The sequence below is a fragment of the Atractosteus spatula genome, chromosome 8 (assembly GCF_055471065.1).
Source record: "Atractosteus spatula isolate fAtrSpa1 chromosome 8, fAtrSpa1.hap1, whole genome shotgun sequence".
NCBI classification, from domain to species: domain Eukaryota; kingdom Metazoa; phylum Chordata; class Actinopteri; order Semionotiformes; family Lepisosteidae; genus Atractosteus; species Atractosteus spatula.
Window position 1 is genome coordinate 32334809 of NC_142713.1, and position 25748 is coordinate 32360556.

The 25748-nt window shown below is 35.7% G+C and overlaps 1 protein-coding gene across 1 annotated transcript in view; it reads right to left on the reverse strand.

The window, feature by feature from the left end:
- The window catches only part of LOC148829432 (synapsin-3-like), a 37502-nt gene that overhangs the window by 4624 nt on the left and 7130 nt on the right, over positions 1 to 25748 (reverse strand). The window contains exon 2 of the mRNA XM_088922599.1: positions 9533 to 9858. Coding sequence (XP_088778725.1) covers positions 9533 to 9828 — 296 coding nt within the window. The 5' untranslated portion in view covers positions 9829 to 9858. The remainder of the gene's footprint in view (positions 1 to 9532; positions 9859 to 25748) is intronic.

Here is a 25748-nt window from a genome sequence, read left to right on the forward strand (position 1 = left end):
TAGGCACTCTTCCTTCTAGAGCAGAATATACAAATGAATGCTTGCACTGTTTTCCCCCTCTCTAAACTAAGACTGCTCAGGGAACAATTTATGTTCCCTCTTGGTCTCTAGGTGACCACCTCTTTTATCCCTTACTCTAACACCTCTGATCCCATTCAGTCAACTTAACAATGTCAAGTGCTTTCAGTGTTATTCTATTGACACAGGAGCCAAAAGGTTTCTTGAGAGCTAAATACATAATGGATGGGACCACTGGATGAAGGGAGATCCAATAGCCTTGTCTGAAAAATCATATTGCTGATCTGGTGTATTCTGGGCTATTACTTTAGGATTAGCTTGCAAATGGTATTCTTTAGATATTGTTACAGATAGGAGATTACGGAAATAGAGAATATCAGAAGTAGTCGAGCAAATTAATCAATAAATAAATTAAATAATCATAACTCACAAATAGTAAAGATTTTACCAAGACATAAGAGGTTGGTATAAGAGGAGGCACCTGGGTTTTTTTTCTCTGGCACATCTTTGGTGAAAATAGTAATACTTCAGGCACACAGAGTTAAACATTTATTAATAATGGAACAAGTAAAGGTTTGTTCAATGCTAAAGAGAGAAGAAAATAAATAAACCTTTACTTGTTCCTTTCCAGCCTACGCATGCTGACGCAACTACCTACTTGAACTATTTATTAATAATGACAATGACAGACTAAACAACACACAACATAAACATACTGTACAACATAAAGTGACATTATTTACAAACAAGGTTTCCCAGAGGCCAATGTCCTGACAACCCCAGACTGCTACAAAGTATTAAACTTTTATATAATACATAGGCCAACAGAAGAGATCAAGCTTCTTTCTAAACCAACATAATATTACCTATAGTTAAATCTCTTTCTATATAAATGCTACAAAGAGAATGGGAAGCCTCCATGTTCTAGAAAATTGCATCCACTAAGAGAGTCCAATTTTAGCCAGAGGGTTCTTTACACAAGAAATGGGAGTTTCCTAAAAACAGCGGAATAGCAAGCTTTTCTAACAAGGTTCGAATACACAACTCAAATCTGGTCTTTTCTGGTAATCTGGACCTCTCTGTCCCATTTCTCCTTGTCCTTCTCTCTTTTCTCTGTGTACCTGCCTGTTTTTATGCCTGACTGTTGATTGACACTTTAATCATTTACCCATAACTTAATTAAGTTCTTTTAATTAAGTTCTTTGATCAATGTGTCTCTTACCCAGCACCATAGTAAACACCATAGTTCTTTCCTTGCTTTGATGGTCCTATAACTTCAAACTTTTACCATACCCAGGTGTTAACTACAGTATCTAGATTCTTAAAGACATTTCAATAATCACTTACTTAATAGCTGTAACAATATACTGTATATATATTTTCAATTTACAATCACAGTTCCATCCCCTGAGAAGTCATCTAAGAGTTCCCACTGTCAAATGCATTTATGCCCTTTTTCTACTGACACACCCAAACTGAGCTGGTGCCAAACACTCACAGTATGGCTCAATATCCGCAGGACAGCCTAGCCAAACCTTGAAAAATCTCGCCTCACACCCTATCTGATTCTGGCTACTATGAATATAAACAAGAAAAAAAGTAACTTAAATAAAGCTTGATTGCTATTTACAAGTTAGCTGCAAGTTGTAAAATAACAATGCTATTTTTCAAAACCACACTGCAGATTAGATTGTCTGCTTTCCAAATACAAATCTTGATATGCCTTTAAATTGTACATTTCACTGGGAGAAGTATAATCTATTCTTTATTCAAGTTTCCATTGTTTATGACTGATGACTGATGTGTGGATTTTATGCCCACATCTATTTAAGAACTAGGAGAAATGGAAAAATGACTCGGTAAGAGAGAATGCACTAAAATGTGAAGGCTGTTCAACTGAAATGTCAGCCAAGTCCCATATGCAACAAAAGAGAGAAGTCATGGGGCTTACAGATTACCAAACAACAAACATATAAAGCTCAAAATAAAAGGTTATTTAATAGACAACTCTAATGTATTATTGCAAAAATAAGACTACAGACCAATTTTCATAAACAAACCCAACACAAACAAATGTACCAAAGAAAAGTACAGTCGTCATAGCAGCCATATTACTCAACATATTAATGAAAAATGAATTTTCTTGTATTTATTGTTTTATGATAAAGAGTTAAGTACCATTACGTATTCTTTAAGGTAATCCTAAACATATTTTAATAACTGCTCAATTCAATACAGTGCTACCGTCACCCCAGCCTATCTTAGTAGAGAACAGGTACAAAATAGGATACCCCCTAGATGGCATGCCAGTCCTCTGCAAGGCAGAATGTATATTTGTGACAACTTAGAGATGGCAATCAACCTGCCAATTGCATCACCTTGCTGTGCTAATCTGACTGAGGTGATAGTTGTTATAAATTTTATAAAATAAAAAAATAAAAATTGTTTTAATCAGTCTGTGTATGTTAATTTTGTCTTTCCCCACACTCAAGTTTAGGAGCTTATCAGTCTGGAGTACCCCTTTAATGGGAAACAAGGGATTATCATATGCATTTATACAGCAGGGTGAACTATAGACAAGAGAGTAAAGTGCCTTGTTCAATGGTACACCAGCACTGTATACAGTGGAGACTTTTATGCACATCCATCCAATTAGGAGTCCTGACCACTTCATTGCATTGGCCCCATATGGTCTACGACTGTACAGTAAGAAATGCTTAAAATTTATATTTTCTCAAAAACTGAAAAGTGAACAGCAGAGTGTAAGCTTCGAGACTGTTCAGATATCTTTGAAAGAACCTGTAATTACTGTAGATGAGTTATTTGGTACTAAAACACAAAAACTGTCAAACAGAAAAAAGGAGACCTGGTGGAGATGGGAAAAGGTTATCAAACCAGGGTTCAGCAAGGCTCTTCTTGTAAGTCATTTGGAGTAGTTAAAATATAAGATTGTAAACTTCAAAATAAGAATACTTCAGTAAAATATCATACGCATTTCTTTAAATAAAAAATGACAGGAAAGGGAAATAAAACCAGTGAAAAAAATACTTACCTACAAAAAGGGGACATATGAATCATCCAAGTTAATGTTACCAACCTCCAATCTCAAAGTACAGAGGAAACCAAAGAACCATGCACTAGCATAATCTGTGAAACCTGACCTTAGGTCCTTTCATTATGTCTAGGATGCTACTGAAACATGTGCTGCCATCCAACAAAATGTTCCTAGGATTATTTCATAGCCCATTAGCCTGAGGGTAGAGTGAAGAATTCAGGAAGAACTCTTCTTGTGCTGCCACTACAGACACCCTTAATGTTTTAACAGTGGTGACCATTTTACAGGCATACATGCAAGTCGAACTCCTCAAAGACCAGACTTGAACTTGGGCTATTAGGCAATTACAACTGGAATTCCCTGGACAACAGCAAATAATTGGCAGGACTCCATCACAATTGGGGCAGCTTAAGTTGCCAAAGCTACTCTTGGCATGCTGCATAATCCTTTTAACGTGTCATGCTCCTGTGAGCTCGTACTGTTGTCAGTGACAGTTGTATCACTGCTCCAGTCATAGATAACTCCTCTGTAGACACTCTATAGCTCTTGTAGTGTGTGAAATAGAGATGGGCAGTTTGATTCTTTCTTATGAATTGATTCGTTGGATTCTCTTCAGTTAAATGAATCGATTCAAAAGCTTTGTTCATTTCATGCATTTGATTCATCAGTTCAACTGAACGAAACGGGGCCATGTCTGAGCATCCGAGCAAGTGAATGAAATAGCATTAGCAAATCAAATTTGCATTAGCAAATCAATTCAGTCAGTCAACGACTCACAAACTAAAAGGAGTTTGATTGACTGAATCATATTCATATCAGAGAAATTATCATGGAAACAAGGCTTATTCATGTATTATGATAAAAGGAAAATAAGAAATTACATCAAATTGATGACCTTGGTAGTTCTTCTTGAGGAGGGGCATCAGTTACCAAGTTACCTTGCCTTGTGGATGTGTGCATGTACAGTATGGTGCCAGCCTAAAGGTAGTGGAATGATTCGTTTTATTCACTGAAATAATTCGTTCAAAAAGAAAAAAAGTAAATATTTAATACTGATTAAATGTTTTTGATGCTGTTTTGATTAATTGATCATTCATAATGGACTATGATACACAAAAGTAATTTTATCTCAACTTATGTCCACATTCTAATTCATATTTTGATGGCTGAATTAATTGAGCGCACACTGTCCAGAATGCACAGTACACAGCAATTTCTAACCCGCTAAACACTATAGCCTGAAGATCATGAGTCAAAACACCTCACCAGGATTTATTTACAGCAATAAAATGTACTGGTCTGGGGAACTGTCTAATCTCTACTATAATTTTTTGCTCATTCTTCACAGACATTTGCCCAAACGTTCTAATGTTGCTTGGGGGTCAACACTTTTAATTGATTCTAAATCGATTCTAAGCTTCCCAGTCCCTGCTGATGAGAAGCAGAACCTATAACATAATGCTGCCACCACCATGCTTGGCAGTATAGAAGGTGTTGACTCAGTGATGCACTTTGTTGGTTTTGCATTAGATGTAAGACTTTGCATTTAGACTACAAATTCCAATTTTGTCTTGTCTGACCACAAAAGCTTTACACATTTGCACAAACCCCATGCAGAATTTGAGTTGATTTGTTTTCAGATCCATACAAGCCCCATTTGAGGAGTAACTGGGATATTCTTCAAACGAGAAACCATGACTGTTTACAGCGGTACAGCGTGATTCAGACACTTTATGGATGTCTTTCTACTTCTTAATGGTTTAAGAGCTCAAAAAGATATCGGTCTTTGAATTTTTTTTATCTCCTTCTCTTGACTTGTGTCTTTATATAATATTATCCCTGAATTGTTTTTAAAGCTTTGTCTACATGGTTGAAACTTTGATTGAAATTCACCACCTGGCTGAAGGACCTCACAGAGCTCACACAGGCTTAACTGCTAATTCAAACTGTAATTACCTCTAGGTTTAAGACACAACATTGTAAAAACTGTGCAAGGGTCTGAATGCTATTGCAAAGCACTGTATATTGTTGTTACAGTTTTGTTAGTAGTAGGTAGTGTATAGTGTGGAAACTTCATGAGTCATTTGCCTATAAACCCATCAGATCTGCAGTTATTTTTGTTTCTTTTTCTTTTAGCTTTTTAACTGCTATTTATTTTAAAGTCCCACAAGTGACATTACAGATATGGTTTTTCATATCTAGGTATTTGGCTGATTGATAAGTGCAGACGGTTTTGTTTAATCGTTTCTAGAATGTTAAGATTGACAATATTTGCATTGCTTTTAAATGACTAATTTGAATAAATGCAGTTGTACTGACAAATTCCTTGCAATGAACTTCACTTTTAATTTAATTTTTCTTTTTTTTCCATACGGTAGCTTTTTTGTTTTAGAGTTTTATTGATTTTAATTTAGATTTTGTTCAATATAAACATTAAGAACAACCAAAGACATTAAAGACTTTTCGTTGCTTTATTTAGCAAGTGTCAGAAAAACAGTGGCTGGAAGAACATCAACTCAAAGATTTGATATGTGCAGTGCATATTATCTCAAAAACTCCATCACACACCATCAAGTTACCTGTTGCTGTTTGCGCTAAAGCACTTTAAAGTGAGAACTAAGTGATGTGAAGAGTGTGGTTAAACAAGAGCTGTTTTTGATCATTCCAAATAAGCATAATGAATTTCTTAATATCACGTCTGTCCAATTAAATGTGAGTACACTTACTGTAAAGACATTTTTTAATACAAAAAATGTTGGCAGTCAATTATATAGGAACACCCAACCAAATTAAGCACCCACATAACATATTTATACAAAAATCCTTAATTATTTCAAAACAAAAGATATAAGGATTCTCTTACATAAATATTTATCCTATTAATAAAATGCTCTCACACAACTTTAATCTTTGTATTTGTTTAGTCCTAAATGTCTCCCATAACATTTTATATAATATTTAAGAACAGGTAGAGCTTAATTCCATGCTGAAAAGTATAACACAAGAAACAACACTTCAGTTAATACTTCTTTAGCAAGAAATGTACAACACTACTAGTTTTTTACATATGTAATGTAAACTGTCCATAATTTGCTAATTGTATTATAGGACCCATGGGAAGTTTTTACATAAAGTCGAACGTAACCCAGATAATGGTTATATTATCATTATAATATTAGTGCAAATTTGGTCACCATGCTATAGAAAATATATTGTTGCTCTCAATCTGTCTGGAGAAGAGCAAGCAGTTCCAGAACTCAACCTTTTAACTTTAAGTAAACAAAATTACAAAGGGAACCACCTGATACGAGTATTCAAAAGCCTCAAACGCACTGACTGAGTCAGCCTAGCAGACCTCTTCAGAATGAGCAGTGAAACTTGAAGCAGGGGACACAAGTGGGAACTTCACGAAGTGTACTGTATTTAAAACTGAAAATGGGAAGACGTTTCTTTACCCAACCAGCTGAATCCTTGGTTCAATTATCTAATTTATATCAAATGTACTACATGGGGTGAGAGGCCCCCTTTCTTTTTTAACCTTCCTTTTGTGCTTATGTTTTCGAGTGGACTAAAAAACAGCCTTTTCATGCAAAGATTACTATCCTGAGGTTATTATTTGCCGTTGGAGAACAGTTTTTAATCCACTGCAATATTTTTGTTACCTTGGTTTTTAATTTAATTTTCAGAAAGAATCTTTAAGAAAATAAAATGCAGGGGAAGGCAACTCAAACATGCTGCTGACAGCACCACCTGCTGTGTGTTTAATGTATTGCTGGTTAAAAGGAAATAAAGTACTTATTTTTCTTTGTTTTCTGTCGAATAAAAGAAACACCTCTGAGAAATAATCATTTTAAAATGTTTAATACATTTTAGTATTTCGTAAGGGAAGATCTTATTCTGATTTTCATTAGTTAATTTTAGCATAAATGTAATTAGCTTTTATAGTGACCTCAGTAAACATAGTAACATAGTAATTTAGTAACATGAGATGCCTTGTAAAAGTCAAATAATATTGTGACACAATACTGGAAAATAGAATACTTATATGATGGATTATTTTATTTATTTTTAATAGCATGGAGATTAATAATAATCTGTCTTGAATCTTTTGAATTACAGCGCCATCCTGTGGAATTTTGTGTTTTTAACATTAGGTACTTCTAAATAGAAGTTTCAATGCATAATATTGAAGCCACTGAACACTTTTTTCATGACCATTTTAAACTTTTAAAATTTCACTACAAGAAAATATACAGGACTTAGTTGAACATTATACAAACATTATTATATGACATTATTAAAAAGTGTCATTTGTACACAAATGGAAAAAAGAGCAGGAAAGAAGACAGTATATGAAAATGAATGACTATCAACAAGAAACTGTTGTTTCTTTTTTCTTTTTCTTTACTTTTCAACATCAAATAAACCTTTACATGTTCCTTTGCAGCCTGCACATGCTGAGGCAGCTACCTACAAGACCTATTTTGGAGGGGTGTCCCCATTACCTGTAAAGCGTTTTGAGTGGAGTGTCCAGAAAAGCGCTATATATAGTAAGTGTAAGCAATTATTATTAATAATTATTATTATTTTGAACATATAGTAGATTGAATACATGATTGTTACATTTACTGGATTTTTCATCCTTCAAAAAACGAAACAAGCTTGTTTTTGTAATAAGTCTTGGTTTTACTTTTTTATTATGTTTTTGAGAAATTACAAATAAACACCAAGAAAGACTATCATACAACACCACCTACTGTTCATTTAGTGCATTATAGTACAATAAGTAGTTTTTAAAGGAATTTCTCATTTCTCAATTTGTTGTCAAACAAAACTTTTGACAAATATTTCAACAAAGTTTTTTTTTTAAACTTTTTTTATTTATAGACATCATTATGCAATGAGAGAATCACTTGCTTTTTTTTTGGAATGCAGAGACTGAAATATCTTTCTGATAGGTGTCCATCTAAGGGTTCCTTTAAGAAAACTAAAGTCTGCTCTCAATCAAATCCTAAATAGCTATTCTATATTACAAGAAACTCTGCTAATGGAAGTCTGCTCGAGGCAGGTTTGTTGCAGTCATAAATCACATCACAGTTGTATTTTAATTATGCTGAAGTGACCCAGTGGAATAGCAGTTAACGCTGCTGTGCCAACAGCTTTGGGGTTCTGGGTGCTTCTGGACTGGGGAACCTTGTGTGGTGTTTGCGTGTTCTACCTGTGTTACCATGGGTTTTCGTCAAATGCTTTAGTTTTCATTGAGCTAAGGTTTTAAATTGTCTGATATGGATCAGGGTCAGTAGTGTAGCAACCCTTACCAATAAACTGCAACTTCTTTCTGGCAACCTGGAATGTTATATTGTAGTTAATTCCTCGAGAGAGGCTTAAAAGCTAAAGATTCAAGTAAATTTAGAAATTCCTCATCTTTCAAAAACCTACTGTACATTAATAATAGACACTGTCTGAAGAAAATCATAAGAAAACTTGCCTGAAGATACAAGTAAAAATCATACAGGACAAACAATAAAAAAAGAGGCATCAGCTGGCATTTCAGAAGACGCTGCCTGTGCAAAATGTATTTTTATTGTATGGAAGGGCAGCCTAAGAGAATATCCTTCTAAAAGAGATTACTGTCAGGTATGTTTTAGAGCTTGTAAAGATGATAAGATGAGTAGCTGGGGTATTTTTTGATATACTTAATACGTATATGCAGTACTTGTGTGTGTTGGATATAGGGAATAGTTTCTTAGTATCATTTTATAAAGCATTTTATAAAGTCAAAATATTGTTCATTTTCAGTATATCAGAAAGTTCTTTTTTTCTCAATATCTGCTCCTATGTTTTGTAAAGACTATATGTCTATACATTTTCAAATGCTTTCTTTCTTTTCTGCACTTTTTCCATTTATGTACATACACTGTATGACAATTTTGAGAAATGTTCTACATTTCCCCTGCACATTTTCTGATAAAGTAATGAAAATTTAATGTTTAAATTTATCATGAACACCTAGAAAGTTAATATTTAAAAGAGGTCTGAGATATATTTAAGCTGCACAGCCAACTATTTGTAGTTTATATGAATATTTCATTAGATTAGCATTGTGCACACTCTGCTGAGGACTTAGACCATGTTAATAGAAATGGCTGCCACCAGTATGTCCTTTTGTTGAATGAGGTCTTATTTCGTCATTTGATTTGATTAGATGTAGATACATAATTCATATTTATTAGACCACCAAAACTGCACATAACATGATGGAAATGGAGGTAAAAGACAGCACATTTTGGTTTTTACTTGCATATATTATTGGAACAGCCATTGTATTAATATTTCAACTGAACGTGATTCTCAGAACATGATCCTATCTATTCCTAGCATTAATATAAAGTTTCCTTACACTTTTTACGGTATAGTTGTCACTTAATAATTTCTATATAATACTTATAGAGGTTTTACCAGTCAGTGTGGACATCATCGATGACGAGCAGAATCTTGGGTTTTCTTACAACAGGAGCAGTGACCACTGGCTCGGTCTGGCCAGGTGTGTTCTGCTTGACAACACCAGAAAAGGAACTGAGGAAGCTGCTTCCTGTGGATGTGGCAGAAGCTGGTGTCTGCTGTTGCTTTCTCTCTGGAGCCGGAGAAGCAGGAGAGCTGGTAGGACTCTCAGGCCGCTGAAGGTCCATCATATAGCCATTGGGTAAATTGGCTACAAAGCTACTATCGGAAAGACGTCTTCTAAGGAAGTTCATGATTGATTGAGTTGTGGCTAGATTCCTCTCCTGAAAGAAAAAAATGTATAATATATTACTTCTTTTCAGCTAACTATAATAAAAACAAAGTTTGACTGATACACAAAAAATACATAGCACACAAAAGAGCAGACAACTAAGAACCTGACAATTCTTAAATATTAAATTTTAAATATTAAGTGGAAACTATGTGGAGGTAGAAAATCAGGCACATCTTTACTCAAATGACTTAGAGAAAAAATAATACTGCCTAGTTCAAGATTGACCTATTCAATTGAAATAAAGACCTCCTGCATTTCAGGCTAGAATTCTACCACTGCACTGCCAATGTGTCACTCTGATTGGACAACTGAATGTGTAGGAGAGTGGGGGACATTCAGTAATGTTCATGACTGAGATAAGATAAGATTACTTTATTGGCCATATACTTTGTCTTTTCGCATACCCCAATTTGCTCTCCATGAGACACACAGACAGGGAGGGAGACATTGTAATGTATTTGTTCTGTTTTAAATTATTAGTTTATATACTGATGGAAAAAAGAAACGCAACATTTTCTGGAATGAGAATACTATAGTTGTATGAGACAAAAATGTGTCAATTTCTTTTAAGCCCTCTGACCAGCAATACAGATTGTGCAGTGAGGCATTGCAACTTGCCAATCACACGAAAGCTCGTTAGGTGCACTTTTACCCAACAAGGTCTGGGTGGAACAATGCCTGCTCAGATCATCTGTAAAAGGGCCTTAATTCAAAGCTTAGGTCACTGCAAGACAAAGGACACACTTAGTCAGTTTTCTGTGCATTCCATAATGCCTCCAATGTCACCAGAAGCAAGGGAGAGGGCCATTGGCATGCTGCAGGCAGGCATGTCATGTGCCAGCGTTGCCAGACACTATGTAGTAAGCTGCTCCACTGTGTCCCAACTGCAGAGAAGGTTTCAGCAGACTGGCAGGACAGATGACCAAAGATCTGGTCGCCCTCCAGTGACCACACCAAAGCAGGACTGATATATCAGACTGGTCCATCTGACAGATCGTTTCAGATCTGCCACTCGCACTGCTGCCGGCAGACACAATGCCCGCATCAGTGAGGCTCCATGCTGCTGATCTTAGAGCAAGGCGACCTGTCAGAGGCCCTCTGCTCACACCTCGTAGACGTCGTACCCGACTGGCTTGGGCCAGACAGAGGCTGCGATGGACTCGTCAACAGTGGCATCAGGTCCTCTTCATGGATGAATCACTCTTCAGCCTGTTCCACACAGATGGGACGGCCAGAGTGTGGAGGAGGAGGTATTGTGTTTCTTTTTTCCATCAGTATAATGTTAGAATGAAGACTCTGGACATTAGTAAGCAACTGAGTTCATTCCCCACTACATACTGTTTGACCTGTACTTGTGTCCTTTATGACCCAGTTATAATATTAGGAAAACAGAATCTGTAATATCTCATATTGTATGTTTTTTTATCTTTTGTAAAATAAACCATTAAAATTACAGATACAATGTGTGTGGACTGGATATCTCCTTATTGATGCTCCCCTGTCTTTGTTTTCTTTAAAACACAATTAAACATCAGTGGTTTGGTTTTCACAATTTGTTAAAAATAATTTTGCTACAAATGGAGGATTACAAAAATTGTGAATATCAGGAAATGGGCAACCGTTTTAGTCAATAAGTAAAACAAATATTCATAGCCCCCAGAATATACCCAAGCGGTTGGTATAATAAAAATTAGAATTCTTTATTCTCTGGCACAGCTTTGGTAAAAAGAGTAATAATCCAGGAACATTAGGTTAAACAAATGTTTATTAACAAGGGCAATACAAACACTACACTACACACAACAAAACATGCAACACACAAGTTTCTATATTTACTGTATGTAAAACAAGGCATATCAGAGGCCTAACATCCTAATCACCCAGAAAACTCCAGACTGCTACTAAGTATTGAACTATTAAATAATGCAGACAGAGGCCAAAATAAGAAATAGGCTGCCTTCTTAATAAATGCAATACAACCTGCAGTTAAATCTCTTTCTTTGCAAACACAGATACCACAAAATAAATGGGAGCCTATCTCCCTATTCTGAAAATGTACCTACAAGCAGGAAAGATGTCTCTAACTGAGATATCTTTTACCCAGGAAACCCAAGTTTCCTAAAATAGAGAATAGCAATCTTTCTGTAGCACAGCTCAAATACTTAGCTCCTGTCAGGTTTTGTTTGGATGATCATGAAGTAGGGGATCTCCCCTCCTGACTCCTCTATTGTGGTCTCCTCCTTTCTCTCCTCTCTTACTACTCATTGACAATCATTAACCTACAATGTAATTAACAAGGTACACCAAGGTAAGCATTGCAACAGTTTTTGATCAAGGGATTCCCCACATCTCAGCAAATATTCCCTCTGCTTTGAAGCTGGAAGTATTTACTCTGACAGGTGTCATACACTTTATTTAAACTAGACACTTCCTAGTCATCTAAAGCTGTAATGATATCTATTACCTAATTCCAGTTTTAGAAACCTTAGATTTTTGTTTGAGTTGAGTAACAGCCGTGTACATCGGTTCATAGTGTGAGAATTACTGTTCAGTGGGTATTTATGTGAAATCCCTGCATATAACATTACAGTATAAATCAGAATACCATACAGTACATTCAAAATACCATTCAGTACATTACAATGATGCATCTTGTGTTAGTACTGGATTCAAATGTATGTGATTAAAGAAAAACCCTTTATATAGTGCAGACTTGTATCAGCTATAATGCAACTTACAGTACGCAACCAACTAAGTCATTCTTCACTACTCAAAACCTATTTAAATTTGGCTTATTTTTTACATGTACATTTGCTTTAAGAAATATGATATGTTTTTAGAGCCACAATGTACAATATATTTTTATTGATCAAAATCTAAAAAATGTTTTCTAATTACTATGTATATGCAATTAATAATAATTTTGAATATGGTTTGTAATTAAAAAATGATCATTCTATTAGTGTTATTCAGTATCGTGACATACAGTATCTTATTTGGAGTTGTGGTAGTAGAGTGGTAACCTTGTGTCTCAACAATGTAAAAAATTTAGGATAAGATATAACTTTATTGTCCATCAGAAAAGGTGAAAATTTTGTCTTTGGCATCATCACACAAAACAACAAGAAATAAAAGTCAGCATAAAATAAATGTACATTAGTCATTAGCACATTAGCAACAGTACATATACAAGCATCTCGCTCTTTCCCTATTACACTACCATTATAAATTATCACTTAGCTCCACACAGGAAACAGTCATTTAACTTTTTAATATACCGACAGCACAAGGAATATAGGATTTCCTGTACACGTTCATCTTGTCCACAGGCATAATAAACCACCTCCCTGAAAGTAGCAGTTGGAAATGGGAAGAAAGAGGGTGGGAGGCATCATCAACAATAATCTGAGCTTTCTTGGGAACTGCAATATAATACAGCTGTTTAAGCTGTTTCTGCAGTTGATCAATTATTTTACTAGTATTATTAACCATTCTGGCCAATTTCCCTTTACTCTTAATACTCAGGCTACCATACCAATCAATAAAGTAAGGACGCTTTCTAAAACATTCTATAAACCCTCTCTAAAATGTTTTGGCTCACTCCAAAAAACCTTTAAGCTTCCTAAACAAAAATATATGATAATACAGGTGTTGTTCCCGCCACTGTGGGCACGAACAAACGTGCATTACTATCGGCATCAGGTCATGTGGCGCATATACTCGGGGACCTCTGGATCCTTGGCTCATGGACTCTAAGGCCCAGAAACGAACTCACACACACCACTATCCTACTATGATCCCTTCTGGGATCATAACTGAAATCCCTCGCTGAGCCCTTTGCTTGCATTCCTGAACTCAACATGTTTTATCCTCAACAACACTGTCACTCCTTCGCAAGGAGCCTCCCTGCTCGTAGCCACCACACATGGAGCCCCCTGCTCCCAGATGACACACACTTGGAGGCTTCTAATCCCTTGCTCTTATCCTGGAGCCTCCTGCTCCCTCGCTGTTACACACCCCGCAAGAGCCAAGTGCTCTTCACCTCAGCCCTCGGATCTCACACTGTCTGTGTCTCAAGTGCCTTGTTCTTACGCTAAGACATGAACACTCTCACATAAGCTAGTCTGCAGCCCCTCACTCTCGTGCTGAGACTTGAGACAACACCCAGTCTCCTTAGCATATCATTCAGTGTTGAGACTCACACTTCCATAGTAAATCTACACAGCCTCTCTAATGTCTCACTCTTGTGTCTTAGGCTGTGTACATGCAGCTGGTGGTTTCACTTTCTCCTGTCCACAGACACCACTGCCATTTCACATACGCAGCTGCCAGTCCTCCCGTTCCCAACCACCACTTGGCTTCTCTAACATACTGTACAGCATCGGAGGCACCATCACTCTGTCACCGCTTCGTACTCCCCACCAGACATTAGCAGCCAGACAGACCCTACTCTCTCCCCCATTATCCCGTATTGCCAGGGGGAGGGTCCCTCTGCTTCACCTCATATTCTGGCACAAACATTAACACGTCAACCTCACTGAACCCTCACACAGCTTACACAAAGACAGCCCTGTTCTCTCATACACTAAACAGACTGCTGTCTATCTTTAAACAAATAGATCTTATTAGACTTCATTTGTACAACAGGCTTTCTCCACAATTACACGGTCCCCTCTGGAATTACCTTACTTACTCTCTGCCCCATTATTGAGGTTCAATAGTTCATATCCTCTCACAATATGCTCTCCCAAACTCCTCTGAGATTGGTGCTCACACTCTTCCCTTATCTGGGTGTTACGTCCCTTGATTGTTCTCCCTCCCTCATTGGCCCACCATCACACCACTGTTTCAGTATGATGTCATCATCAATTAGCTATCAGCCAATCAGAACACATCTTATTCACTATATAACATGGAGGCTTTCAGGAAGAAAAGACCCTTTCGTTTGACTTCGGTCCCGTTTGGTTTTGATTATTGCTTCACTTCGCTTCGCTTTTGGTTATTGCTTCAGCTTTGTTGGTTGGTTGTTTTACTTTGTGTGTGTGTATTTTTGTATAGCTTTAGCTTTGTTGTTTTGTTGGTTTCTGTTAGTTACTTTGTACTTTCGTTTGTTTGTGTGTTTATCCTTGTTTTGCCATTACCTTGCCCTAACGTGTTACATGTTCAACCTTTGTGTTCTTTTGTACCCTGTTCCTGTTGATTACTCTCGTTTTCCCTCATTTGTATTCCTAGTTCACTTGTGTTTTTGTGTGAACTTTTGTATATAAGGTTAGTTTAGGTTGTTGGATACACTTTACACACTTAGTTGACTTTGTATTAGTAACACTAGTTTAGTACGGGTGCGTGCCATTTGTCTTGTATGGTTTTGGGTAGTCAGGGGAGGTTAGTTAGGGTGTTGAAGACGCCGAAGACCGTGTTTCGGGTTTTCTTTTGTAGTCCGATTAGCTTTCCCTCACTGTCCTAGCCAGCTCTATTTTGTTTGTTATTTTCTTTTCTTTGGCACCACTCTAGTTCCTTACCCTTGTTATCACGCTTCCTAGTCCCTCACCAGAACCCACCTGCTTCCAAAAGAATTATCCTAAATGTTACACCTCTTTACCCCTAAACACCTCGGGTCTGCTGCAGCTGCCATTTTGCCTTCTCTCTCTTTTAAGGGAGACGCTTGCCTTAAAAACTAACACTAGCAGCGTCTCGCACCTGCTGGTAACTCAACTTCAGCTCAGTCCTCTCACTACCGAGCCTCGGTACACGGGAGACCTGATCACACAGCTGCAGTCAAGAACAGACAACTCAGTACTGACGTCCTGGTTTGGTCTCCACTCTGGGAAGTGCCCGATCTTAAAGCCCTCCTGATAAGGCTCGTTGGCACTCACTCTTCTCAGCTGTGTTGCCTTGGTAGCACATCACTTTCTCAACGAGGGCTCCGTCTCTAAAAGACGCTGCACTCGGGATGATATTACTGTATTCTCTACAAAGTTTAATTTTCATCTATTACTGTTCCTAGGTATTTAACACAGAACAACCTCCACAGGCTGATTAATAAGGGAGAGTAAGGTAAAGAGGTTGAAAATCTGACATATTACTATCACAAGTAGCCAGTTCTTTGGTTTTGCCAAAACTAATATGAAACACAGTTGCCTGACACCACCTTTCCAGTTTGCTTATCTGTTCAAGGCAATTCTCCACCTCTTCTCTGTACTCTCCAGTAAACAATCCTACTTGGGCAATATCATCTGTGTACTTTAATAGATTTTCATTTTATTCATATAGATGGAAAATTGTAAAGGTAACAAAACACAGCACTGGGGAACACCAGTATTTATAACATTTTAATTTGAAAGTGTATTAGTTTATAAGAACCCACAGTGGGTGATCTGTTAGAAAAATGTTAATCCATTTTAAAAACCTCCCATTAACATCCAAACCCACACCAATAGTATATAGGTCTAGATTTTATTAAATGCTGAACTAAAATCAATAAATAAAATATGTACATATGCCTAGCTACTAAGTTCACTTAACCCAAAGCTGTATCTTTACATGTTCTTTATAATCAAATTGCAAGGGGTCCAGATGATCTGCAGTTGAGAGAGTAAGATGTTTTACAATTAACCCTCTCCGAGCACTTACTGTAGCTGATAGGGGGGTGAGAGCCACCAGTCAAAAGTCACTGAGTGCTTTGGCTGTTGGATTTTACGTTACAGGCATAATAGTTGAAACTTTCCACATATTTGATGCAATACAAGAATCAAGTAGTGCCTGAAATAACTGAGTTAGAATTCCCCTAAGTCAATTAGCACACATCTTCAGGCCCTTCCCCACAAACCATCTGGGCCACGTGCCTTGTGTGGCTTAATCTAGGAGAGACACTTAACAACTTCTGTCTCAAACCAGCTGTGTCGATGAACTGGGAATCCCCTCAATTATCTCATTACATTTATCTCTAAAATCAATAGTGTTAAACCTTCAAAAAAAATAATTTAAGATCATTCACAAAGGATAAGCTGACAGCACAATTCCCATTCTGTGTTTTTCAACCTCTGCTCATCATTACATTAAACTCTTTCCACGCTCGATTAGGATTGCCTACACAGAAACTATTCTCAACTTTGTCTTTAAAAGTACTACTGTACTTAAAATTCGTTTTAGCCTTCCTCATTTTTTACTTAAAATCCTTGCCTTTCTTCGTAACTAAAGTGGTTTACGGTGACTTTTTTGGCATTCAAACACATTTTTAAATCCTCTGCCAAGGTTTGTTATTGGCAGATATTTTTACAAGTAATGACAGTGATTTCACAGAACTGTATGTAAGCCATGCAAACACACCTGCCAGTCTGTGGTAGCAAAACACTCCATAAGCTTATCATTACTCTCCTCTGTCCATATCTGTGCAGATTTAAGTACAGGCTTCACAAGCTGCCTGTATGTAGGGAGGAGATGAATAATATTATGCTCTGATTTCTAATTCGGTAGTCTGCACACAGCCTTGTATGCATCTTCAATATTTCCATTACACTGATCCAAAATACATGACATGTGTAGGGCAGGTCACTATTGCTGCAGGGTAAGAAGATACACTAAAAGAGTAAGAGCACTAAAATCTCCAAGCACAAAAAACAGCTGGTCAGCTGATTGTGAAAGTGCATCATAAGACAGTAGTAATCTATTCAGCAGCCTCCTTGATGTTCAGTCCAGGCACATAAACTAAAATATTAGTTATCGTTCTAAACTTGCAGAGTAAATAAAATAGAGTGAATGATAGTAAGTATCTTGCAGTGCTTAGTATATACCTGCTCCAACACAGTCAAAAACATAGCCCAAGTATCATGGCCACAGATGCACAGGCCCCTACCGATTTCTGCAATGCTGTTTTGTCTTCATCTGCTCCGATATCAGTATATCCATTACATTGCTGTTGTCCTGACGGAGGTTTAGATTAATCATGTAGATGTCCATGATTCATAAGATAAAGATTAATTCCTAAGAATAAGTTTACTTTGCCTGAAGCCTTCCACATACTTGACTCTTGCCGTTATTTCATTCAAATTGTCGTTAAGAGACCTGAAATTTGACAAAATAATTACCAGGAGTGGATATCCATTTCCTTGCCTTCACAGTCTATTCCTAACACTCCTCCCCACACTTCTTGGACTTATTCCTCCTTTTGCCATTTAAAAAAAAACATTAACGAGGGAAAACAATAATATGTAATGAAATTGTTGCTAGTATAGTACGCATACATTTACATAAACATTTACAGTACTACTGTACTGATTTGTCTGACAACTACACACAGCCTCGATGCTTTTAAGGAATCACTGCACCATCAGGCAGTTTCACAGAGCAGTGGTCCTGCATCAAATAATTTGAAAAAATAAAAACTTCGTGCCCCACGTGGTGCTGTCTGTGATACTGCAGCATCTATTGTGGTATAATGACTGACACCTCACACATTCTTGATGGCCACATCTATATATCTTTGGACTTTGGACCACGGAGCTGCCCTGTATGCATTATTTCTTTTATAAATAAACTTTGGTTAGCAGTAACAGTTTGCTGTAAACTTTTCAAAACCTATTAAATTGAAAGATAACATGTTTTATCAATAGCCCTGAACTGACAATTTCAAAACATTCCAAATATCTACTATAAGCCTTCTGCAACACCTTTTGCTAGATTTGTTCCCTTGTTTCTAGTCCTATTCTGACAGAATGTGTATTTTAGAATCCTAGCTCAAGTCTCCAACAAAAGCCTACAGCTACCCCTAGAAACAGTAGTAATTAATCAGGAGCCAAAATGACACTTGTTTGTCTTCCATTCCAGCCCTTTACTCTGCAACTGCCATCCTGTCTTGAGTAACTGATAAATCCTCCTACTCACTGGTGGTTTGCTCATCAGCTCCTATATAATTAACACCTACAATGCCAAATTCCCTGGCCAGCTGCACTTCTCTTGCTGCACTATCAACATGCTCACTTTCCATGTCAAAATAACACCTGCAGAAATGTCTGTATCCAACATCAGCTGATTGGTGACTAGCCAAGTTAAAATTATTCCAGAAAAAGTCACTAAAATTAGCTGTAGAAATCTTTAGGATCACAAAATTTTACTCCCTTTCCAGTTTAATTATTATTTTACTCTGTTTAAGAAATAGTATCTTAATATTTCAAAGTCTTTAAATAGTAAATCTAATTTAGAACACTGGAATATTAAAATATTCTGACTCTCCCAGGCTTACAATATCTATATGCAATATACAACAGACTGTTAATCACTTACTGTATGTTGCATTTGACTAAATACCTCCCAAAGAAATGTTTTGGAAAAATCACTCCTGATGTTTTTTTTAAATCCCAACAACATAATTTCCATATTTTTAACCATACTTACATTTTAGTAATTGTTACATAACAATTTAGCTGGAATTAAAGCCAAAAGAATCAAGTACTCCTCCTTTACCAGGACAGGACAGGACCTACATTCCCATTTTGAAGCATTATTAAACTTATGTTTCTGAAAATATACTTTATTATATAATCACTCCATTCTTAGTATATTTATTCTATTTTAGACGTTTTGGTGGCAAAAAAAGTTATCAAGCAATGCGATTTGAGCACATTGCTGCTGCTAAAATGTTTTGAATGCAAAGTTTGCTTTAATGTATTATTTATTTCAAATAATCATCCCTCTCACATTTTATTTTATTCATCTCCCTCCATGATCACTAAAGGTATTTACTTCTCTACGTATGTTTGTGCTCTTATTTAGCCTGTACTGTAATTAGATTAGCTAACTTATGCTACATACTGTATACTGACATAAATACTAATCACACTGCAACCTTTTTGCTAGTTTTCTCCAAGATTAATCATTAATTAAATTATATAAAATACATAACATATTTTAAATCAAAAGTTCAGGAGGAGGTCAAATAATCTCACAATTTCTACTCTGCTAAGCATAAATACTGCACCCCACCCCAGGTAGGGTTAGGGTTAGCATTCACAAACTACTTAAAAAAATGTCAAGCTCAGCATGGGATTTTGGGACCTAAGCCAGGTTTAGGATGAGTGTTTTTTCCTCCTATCTGAATTTAGTTTTCCAGAAACTCTTTGGGGCTTGGGTGGCGCTGTAATTGTATCCCAAAACTGAGTCGTCGGATCAAGACTTGAACTAAGCATTATTGAATCTCTTTCACTTGTAAGAGCTTTGATCAATGGTCTTGATTGTTTTCCGCTCATACTTTTTGGTTTGGGGAACATGTCAAAATCCCAGTGCCCAGAGAGGCTCAGATATACAGTATCACACATTTCTTTGACTTCTCTCCTTCCTTTGTTTAATAGCAATTTTCTTTTTTGGAAGGGGTCTGCCTTAAATTTGTCTTCACTCATTCAGTCATTCCAACATAGACCAGTTATGTTGCTTATATGCAATAGTTCAAGCGCAATGTCACTTTTAGACTTATGAGTACTTTATTACTACCTTTACTTTTCTGAGTCCGTCTGATCACCAACAAGCATCATTGTGGTACCAATCTACCAGTTCCTGCACACCTTCCTGTGTCAGGATACCAAGCCGATCTCAACATTCACACTTCTTTTGAGCCACTGCAATATCATCTTCGACCATTTATGCAATTGTATTCTTTTCTTAAACCGTCAAACCTCCAAAGGCTTGAATATATATTCAGAATTCAGGCATCACAGACTCCACCATTGAAGAATTTTGCATCACCATTATGGGCTTACTTTACTATTTCTAAGTAGTCCTGTCAGCCTTGGCTTCATGAGCAGGCTGCTTCTGCAATTCCTAATCTCACCATATCCACTCTCCTATGCATACATACTTTCCCTGCTGAGCACCCCCTTTTCACTTCTTTCTCACTCCCTCCCCCTCTCACACTCTCCGAAGAGAAGGTGAGGCCTGTCAGCCTTGTCCTTGTTGACAGACTACTCTTCCCTCAGAGAACTTACCACAAATAAAATAATTACATTTTAAAATGTTTCTTCTCCGTCATGAATTGAGATTTGGCCTTTGTCAAACTACTGAAATAATAAAGTTAGAGTGAATGAGAAAACTTTTTGTGTTAGCAGACGTATTCACACCACGTTACTGTATAAATATCAACTAAATTATTTAATACCTTATACAGCCATCAAAATCTATTGGACCAGTATTTACAACAGAAATATTTGTGTTTTGGTCCTAGTTTCGCTGTTGACTGTAAAGTATGTCATTGTCATGAGAAAACTTTTCAGTTTATTATCAGGTGGCTTCTTAAGAGTTTTAAATCAAGATCCAAGAGATTCTTAACAATATACTGTAGTTAAGTATTTCTGAATAACAGAGTTAATGAATAATTAACTGAGTTAACTGAATAATTCAGTTACAGAAATACATTATTTTTCCTTCTCTTATATTCCAAGCAAATAGATGTTATCTCTAACGACAATGTTAAAATGATAACTCTCAAACCAAAGCTGCTGAGAGCCACAGGAGCATTTGTGTTGCTTTAAGTGAATGGATTTAGATTTGTCACTGTAGTAGAGAACATCTGCAGATTTAACTAACAACGACAAACTCTAAAAATACATCTTAAAACAGAGGGATGAATTCCCTCCAAATATATTGATTTTACAAGAAACATAGTCATATCTTAAACAGAAAAGATGACAATCAGTTATTTAATTTTACATAAAATATGCATATTAAATGTTAACACTTGAACATTGAAATGCTGACTTGAAATGTCTGGCACTTTACAAATCTCCAAAAAAAGTCAAAATACTGAAATACAACAAAAGATAATGATTTATGTGAGAAAGAATTCTGTAAGGCCCTGGAGATAAAAAAAAACAACCTTCAAGTTGTTGTTACCAACATTTAATCCAGCCTTAACTCCTAGGGAAATGCAGTACACTGCTATGTATCTAAAGAAAAACATAAGTTTTAATTCCAAGCATTTTCATCTATATCCAGTACCTAATTCTATAAATAGAACTGGAAGGTTGTAAGTAATATTCATATTCTGTTTCTTTTTATATTCTCCATTAACAGAGATTATTTGATCTACCCACTACACAGATTTCATCACTCATTTAAAGCATTCATTAATTCAAGAAGTAACACCACTACTGTGTGATTCAAACTCCGGTTTATAGGTCTGTAGCACATTACACAAACTAATAAGCAATTTCCGAATAATATTTAATTACAACAGGCTTACAAATATTTCTACAGACACAATAATACAAGGAAGCATCAAGCAAAAAGTTAAAAAAATCATTTTCATTATAGGTATAGAAATGAAGCACTGCCTGTAGCTGACCTTTATACAGTATATACAGTATCTTTATTGCAGTGGGTGGGTTGTGCGTATACTGCTCTAAACTCTGAACACAGCTGTGCTTTGAAGTCACAAGGGTCAGCATTCTGCATCAGGCTTTGTTGGGGTGTGAAGCTATGGTCTTCAAGGATTCTAATTGGTGATAATACATTTTGGAGTAAATCCTTTAATCTTGAGAATTTACAACTGAATGTTGAAATGAGGGCTAAGGGAATGAGGTGATTTCTGAAGAGTTAAAAAAATGTGGTGTAAGTTTTATTAGGTAAGGTAAATTAGGTAAGATCTTGGTATTATAATTGCAAATGTGTTATGCACATAGAATTGCTGAGAACATACAAGATGATTCTGTACATTCAATTCATTTTTCATTAAAAAGCCCAGATAAAGGACAAAAAATAATATCCAAGACAATTCTTCAAAAGTGCTTCTGTATGTTCAATACATTGTATTTATGCCATACAGTAAACATATCTCGTCAAGAAATCAATTTAAAATCGCATGGGAAATTTCACTTGCAACTGTCCACTGCTGCTTAACGGGACTAACTGGAAAACTGAGAATCAATAAGAATATTTTGAATTATTTTGGTGACATAAAATTGTATGAAGAAGAATGAATGACAAAATAGCAAAAACGTAAACCCTATTTTAGAACTAGGAATATCAGCTTCATACAGATGACTTATCATCTATATGATATAAACGATCCTTAAGAGTAGCATCTAGATAATAAATTATGTACTCTATGCTCAAATTTCTGTCAAGTTTTGCATTTTAATAAATGGTTTATTTAAAATAAATCTAATCATTTAAAGTGTGGATTTAAATAATTTTATTGCTTTCTTAACTGAAAATATTTTCGTTTCCAACACACCCAACTTGGGCTTACAAAAATCAGAATATACTGTACAAGTGGCTCAAACAATTTTCACAATAGTTATAGAAAACCTTGTCAATATACAGTAGGTACTGAATGATAATATGTACTTTGTAGCTAACAAATGTGTTGCCTAGCAACTAGCATTTTCTTCACTGTCTCTTACTTGCAACAATAAGAGACTGTAAAACTTGGCAGTACACAGAGACACTTTCTTCACATACATTAAATAAAAATATTTGACCAGCATTATTTCCATCCCGACCTGTTTTGCCTAAATTTCTTATACAGACACATGGGTTATGAAAGAATTACACAACAATAGATTATAACCTCTCTAAGATCACAGTCCTGTCTTGTAACATTTTACTTTTGTATGCAATTTTGGTACATTATATTCAAGGATTACCATGAATTAAAGGTTGAAAATCAAAAACAATGTTATAATAATTAATATTACTGAATATAAATTTACTATCATTTTTGAGTAAACTTATTTTTTAGAGTTATGAAGATAAAACACTTTATGTTATGACTGGTTAGAATATAGATCAATAACTCTATAACTTTTACGGACATTTGTAAATCTGGTTGAAACATATACTGTGTATCATGCTAGAAAATGACAATACAAAACTAAAAAGCACATAAATATACAAATGAGCTTTGAAAGAAATTGATGATTTAGTCTTTTAAAAGGATTTTTGAATTTGAATGTTTTATATTTGTATTTGTAAATATAAAAAACCAAATGCATTCACACAACATACTTATTCTCAATTTCAAGAAATCTGCAGTGCCCCTAAGGCTTGGAACTTTGTTAAAATACTGTATGTAGATTATAACAACATGACAAATGGGAACAACGTTCCTGTTTTTGTCCTTATTTCTTTTTAACTGCTTACAGCATGCCATAGAGGGCAGTAAACAATGGTTTCTTAAAGAAACAAAACATTCACTGCAACAGCAACCTTACCTTAACAAACTTCAGCAAATAAAATGGATAAGAAATTGTTTTGACCTGTCATATTCTATATATTACCAACAGGACATTTCATTAAACTACAAAGTATTTTATTAAATACAGTATCTAATTTTAAAATATCAGCTGTTTATTCTTGCCACTTGTGTGAATAGGTTGCTCACACCCCTGTTTCTCCAGTTGGAAATCGATGTTTTTTTGGATGGATTCAGTGGTATCTCTATATCCCCTACAATGTCCCTAATGCAAATTTGTACATTTCCATTAATGATCTGGTCAGTTTTCCCAAAGATTTTACTGGGTTACTTGTTCCTCCACAATTTGGAGCTGTTTTGTTGCTTGCTTTGAAACACTAAAGAAACCTATCCAATACCCAGCAAAAAAAAAAACACCCACACAATGCTTCTTTTCCCCTCTTTTGTGAGAAATGTAATTACTGCTCTGTGTACAAGTACACTTTGAATACTCAATACAGTTTTAACAATGTGATCTAATGATAGCAAAATATACCTGCATCTCCTATCTACTGATGATAGCAGGTAGTGTTTCATACAGTATACATGAACTATAATATATATCAATATTTGGAAAAGGCTTTGATTTAAAAAAACATTGTTATTTTTTATCAATATCCTATGAATTCTGCAATCTTCTAAGAATTCAGTCTTTTAGATCCACAATGTTCAACACATTGGTGCCAACATTTACTGTAAAATGCACAGAAAACTAAAGTCTCTGTATCATGTAATTTTTCCTCATTGAAGTCAAACTGGAAAACTTCAAACTTGAAGAAGGCTGCAATATGAGAATGGAGGTACTGGGTAAAACACTGGGAATTATATATTTTGTAAAATGTTGCTAATTAAATGTATAGCTTTAATAACAAAACAAGGAAATGCATGAAATGCTTACTGAACCACATTGCAACTGTAAAATTTACTAGGAAACAAAATACTAGCATTTAAAAGTTTGTTGTAATGATACCATAACACTTTGCAGAGGGTTACTCTCATTTTTTGCACTTCCAACCATAGGAGGAAGCTTCCGTATGTGCCATTTGCAAAACAAAAGTACACACTTTTTTACACTAGCATCAATATCTGCATTACTGCCGAATAATTTTTCCATTGCACTTCTTTTCTTGAAGGGCTTAAAGATCTCAAGTAAGAAACAAATTTCAGGTCGACCATTCTGTCAGAAATGACCAACATCTTACATTATAATAACTCTAATTTAAACACCATTGTTATTTTTTTCAAAAGATTCAAACAAAGGGTACAAAGTTATACAGGGGTAAAAAATGTTACTCACACTAAATAGCTTGTGATAGTTATATTGGAAATCCAACAGAGAGATAATGCTTTGAAAACAAATTAAAATGTAGGACACTACAAATAATGGTAGTGTTCTGCAATACATAGCAAATATAAGACCACTATGACTAAGTTAAACTAAAACACATAATAGACTAATCATTATTGAATTACAGCTACAATATATTGAAGACCAGTAACATTATAGAATTAAACTACAATACAGAAAATTATAGTCCAATATATTTTATAGAACCTTATTACTGTAAGTATGAAATGGTATACAGTAGGTTATATTGTTCAGTACTGTACGTCCCTACCATATATTATATAGCCACTGCATTAGAACTACAATACGCCAC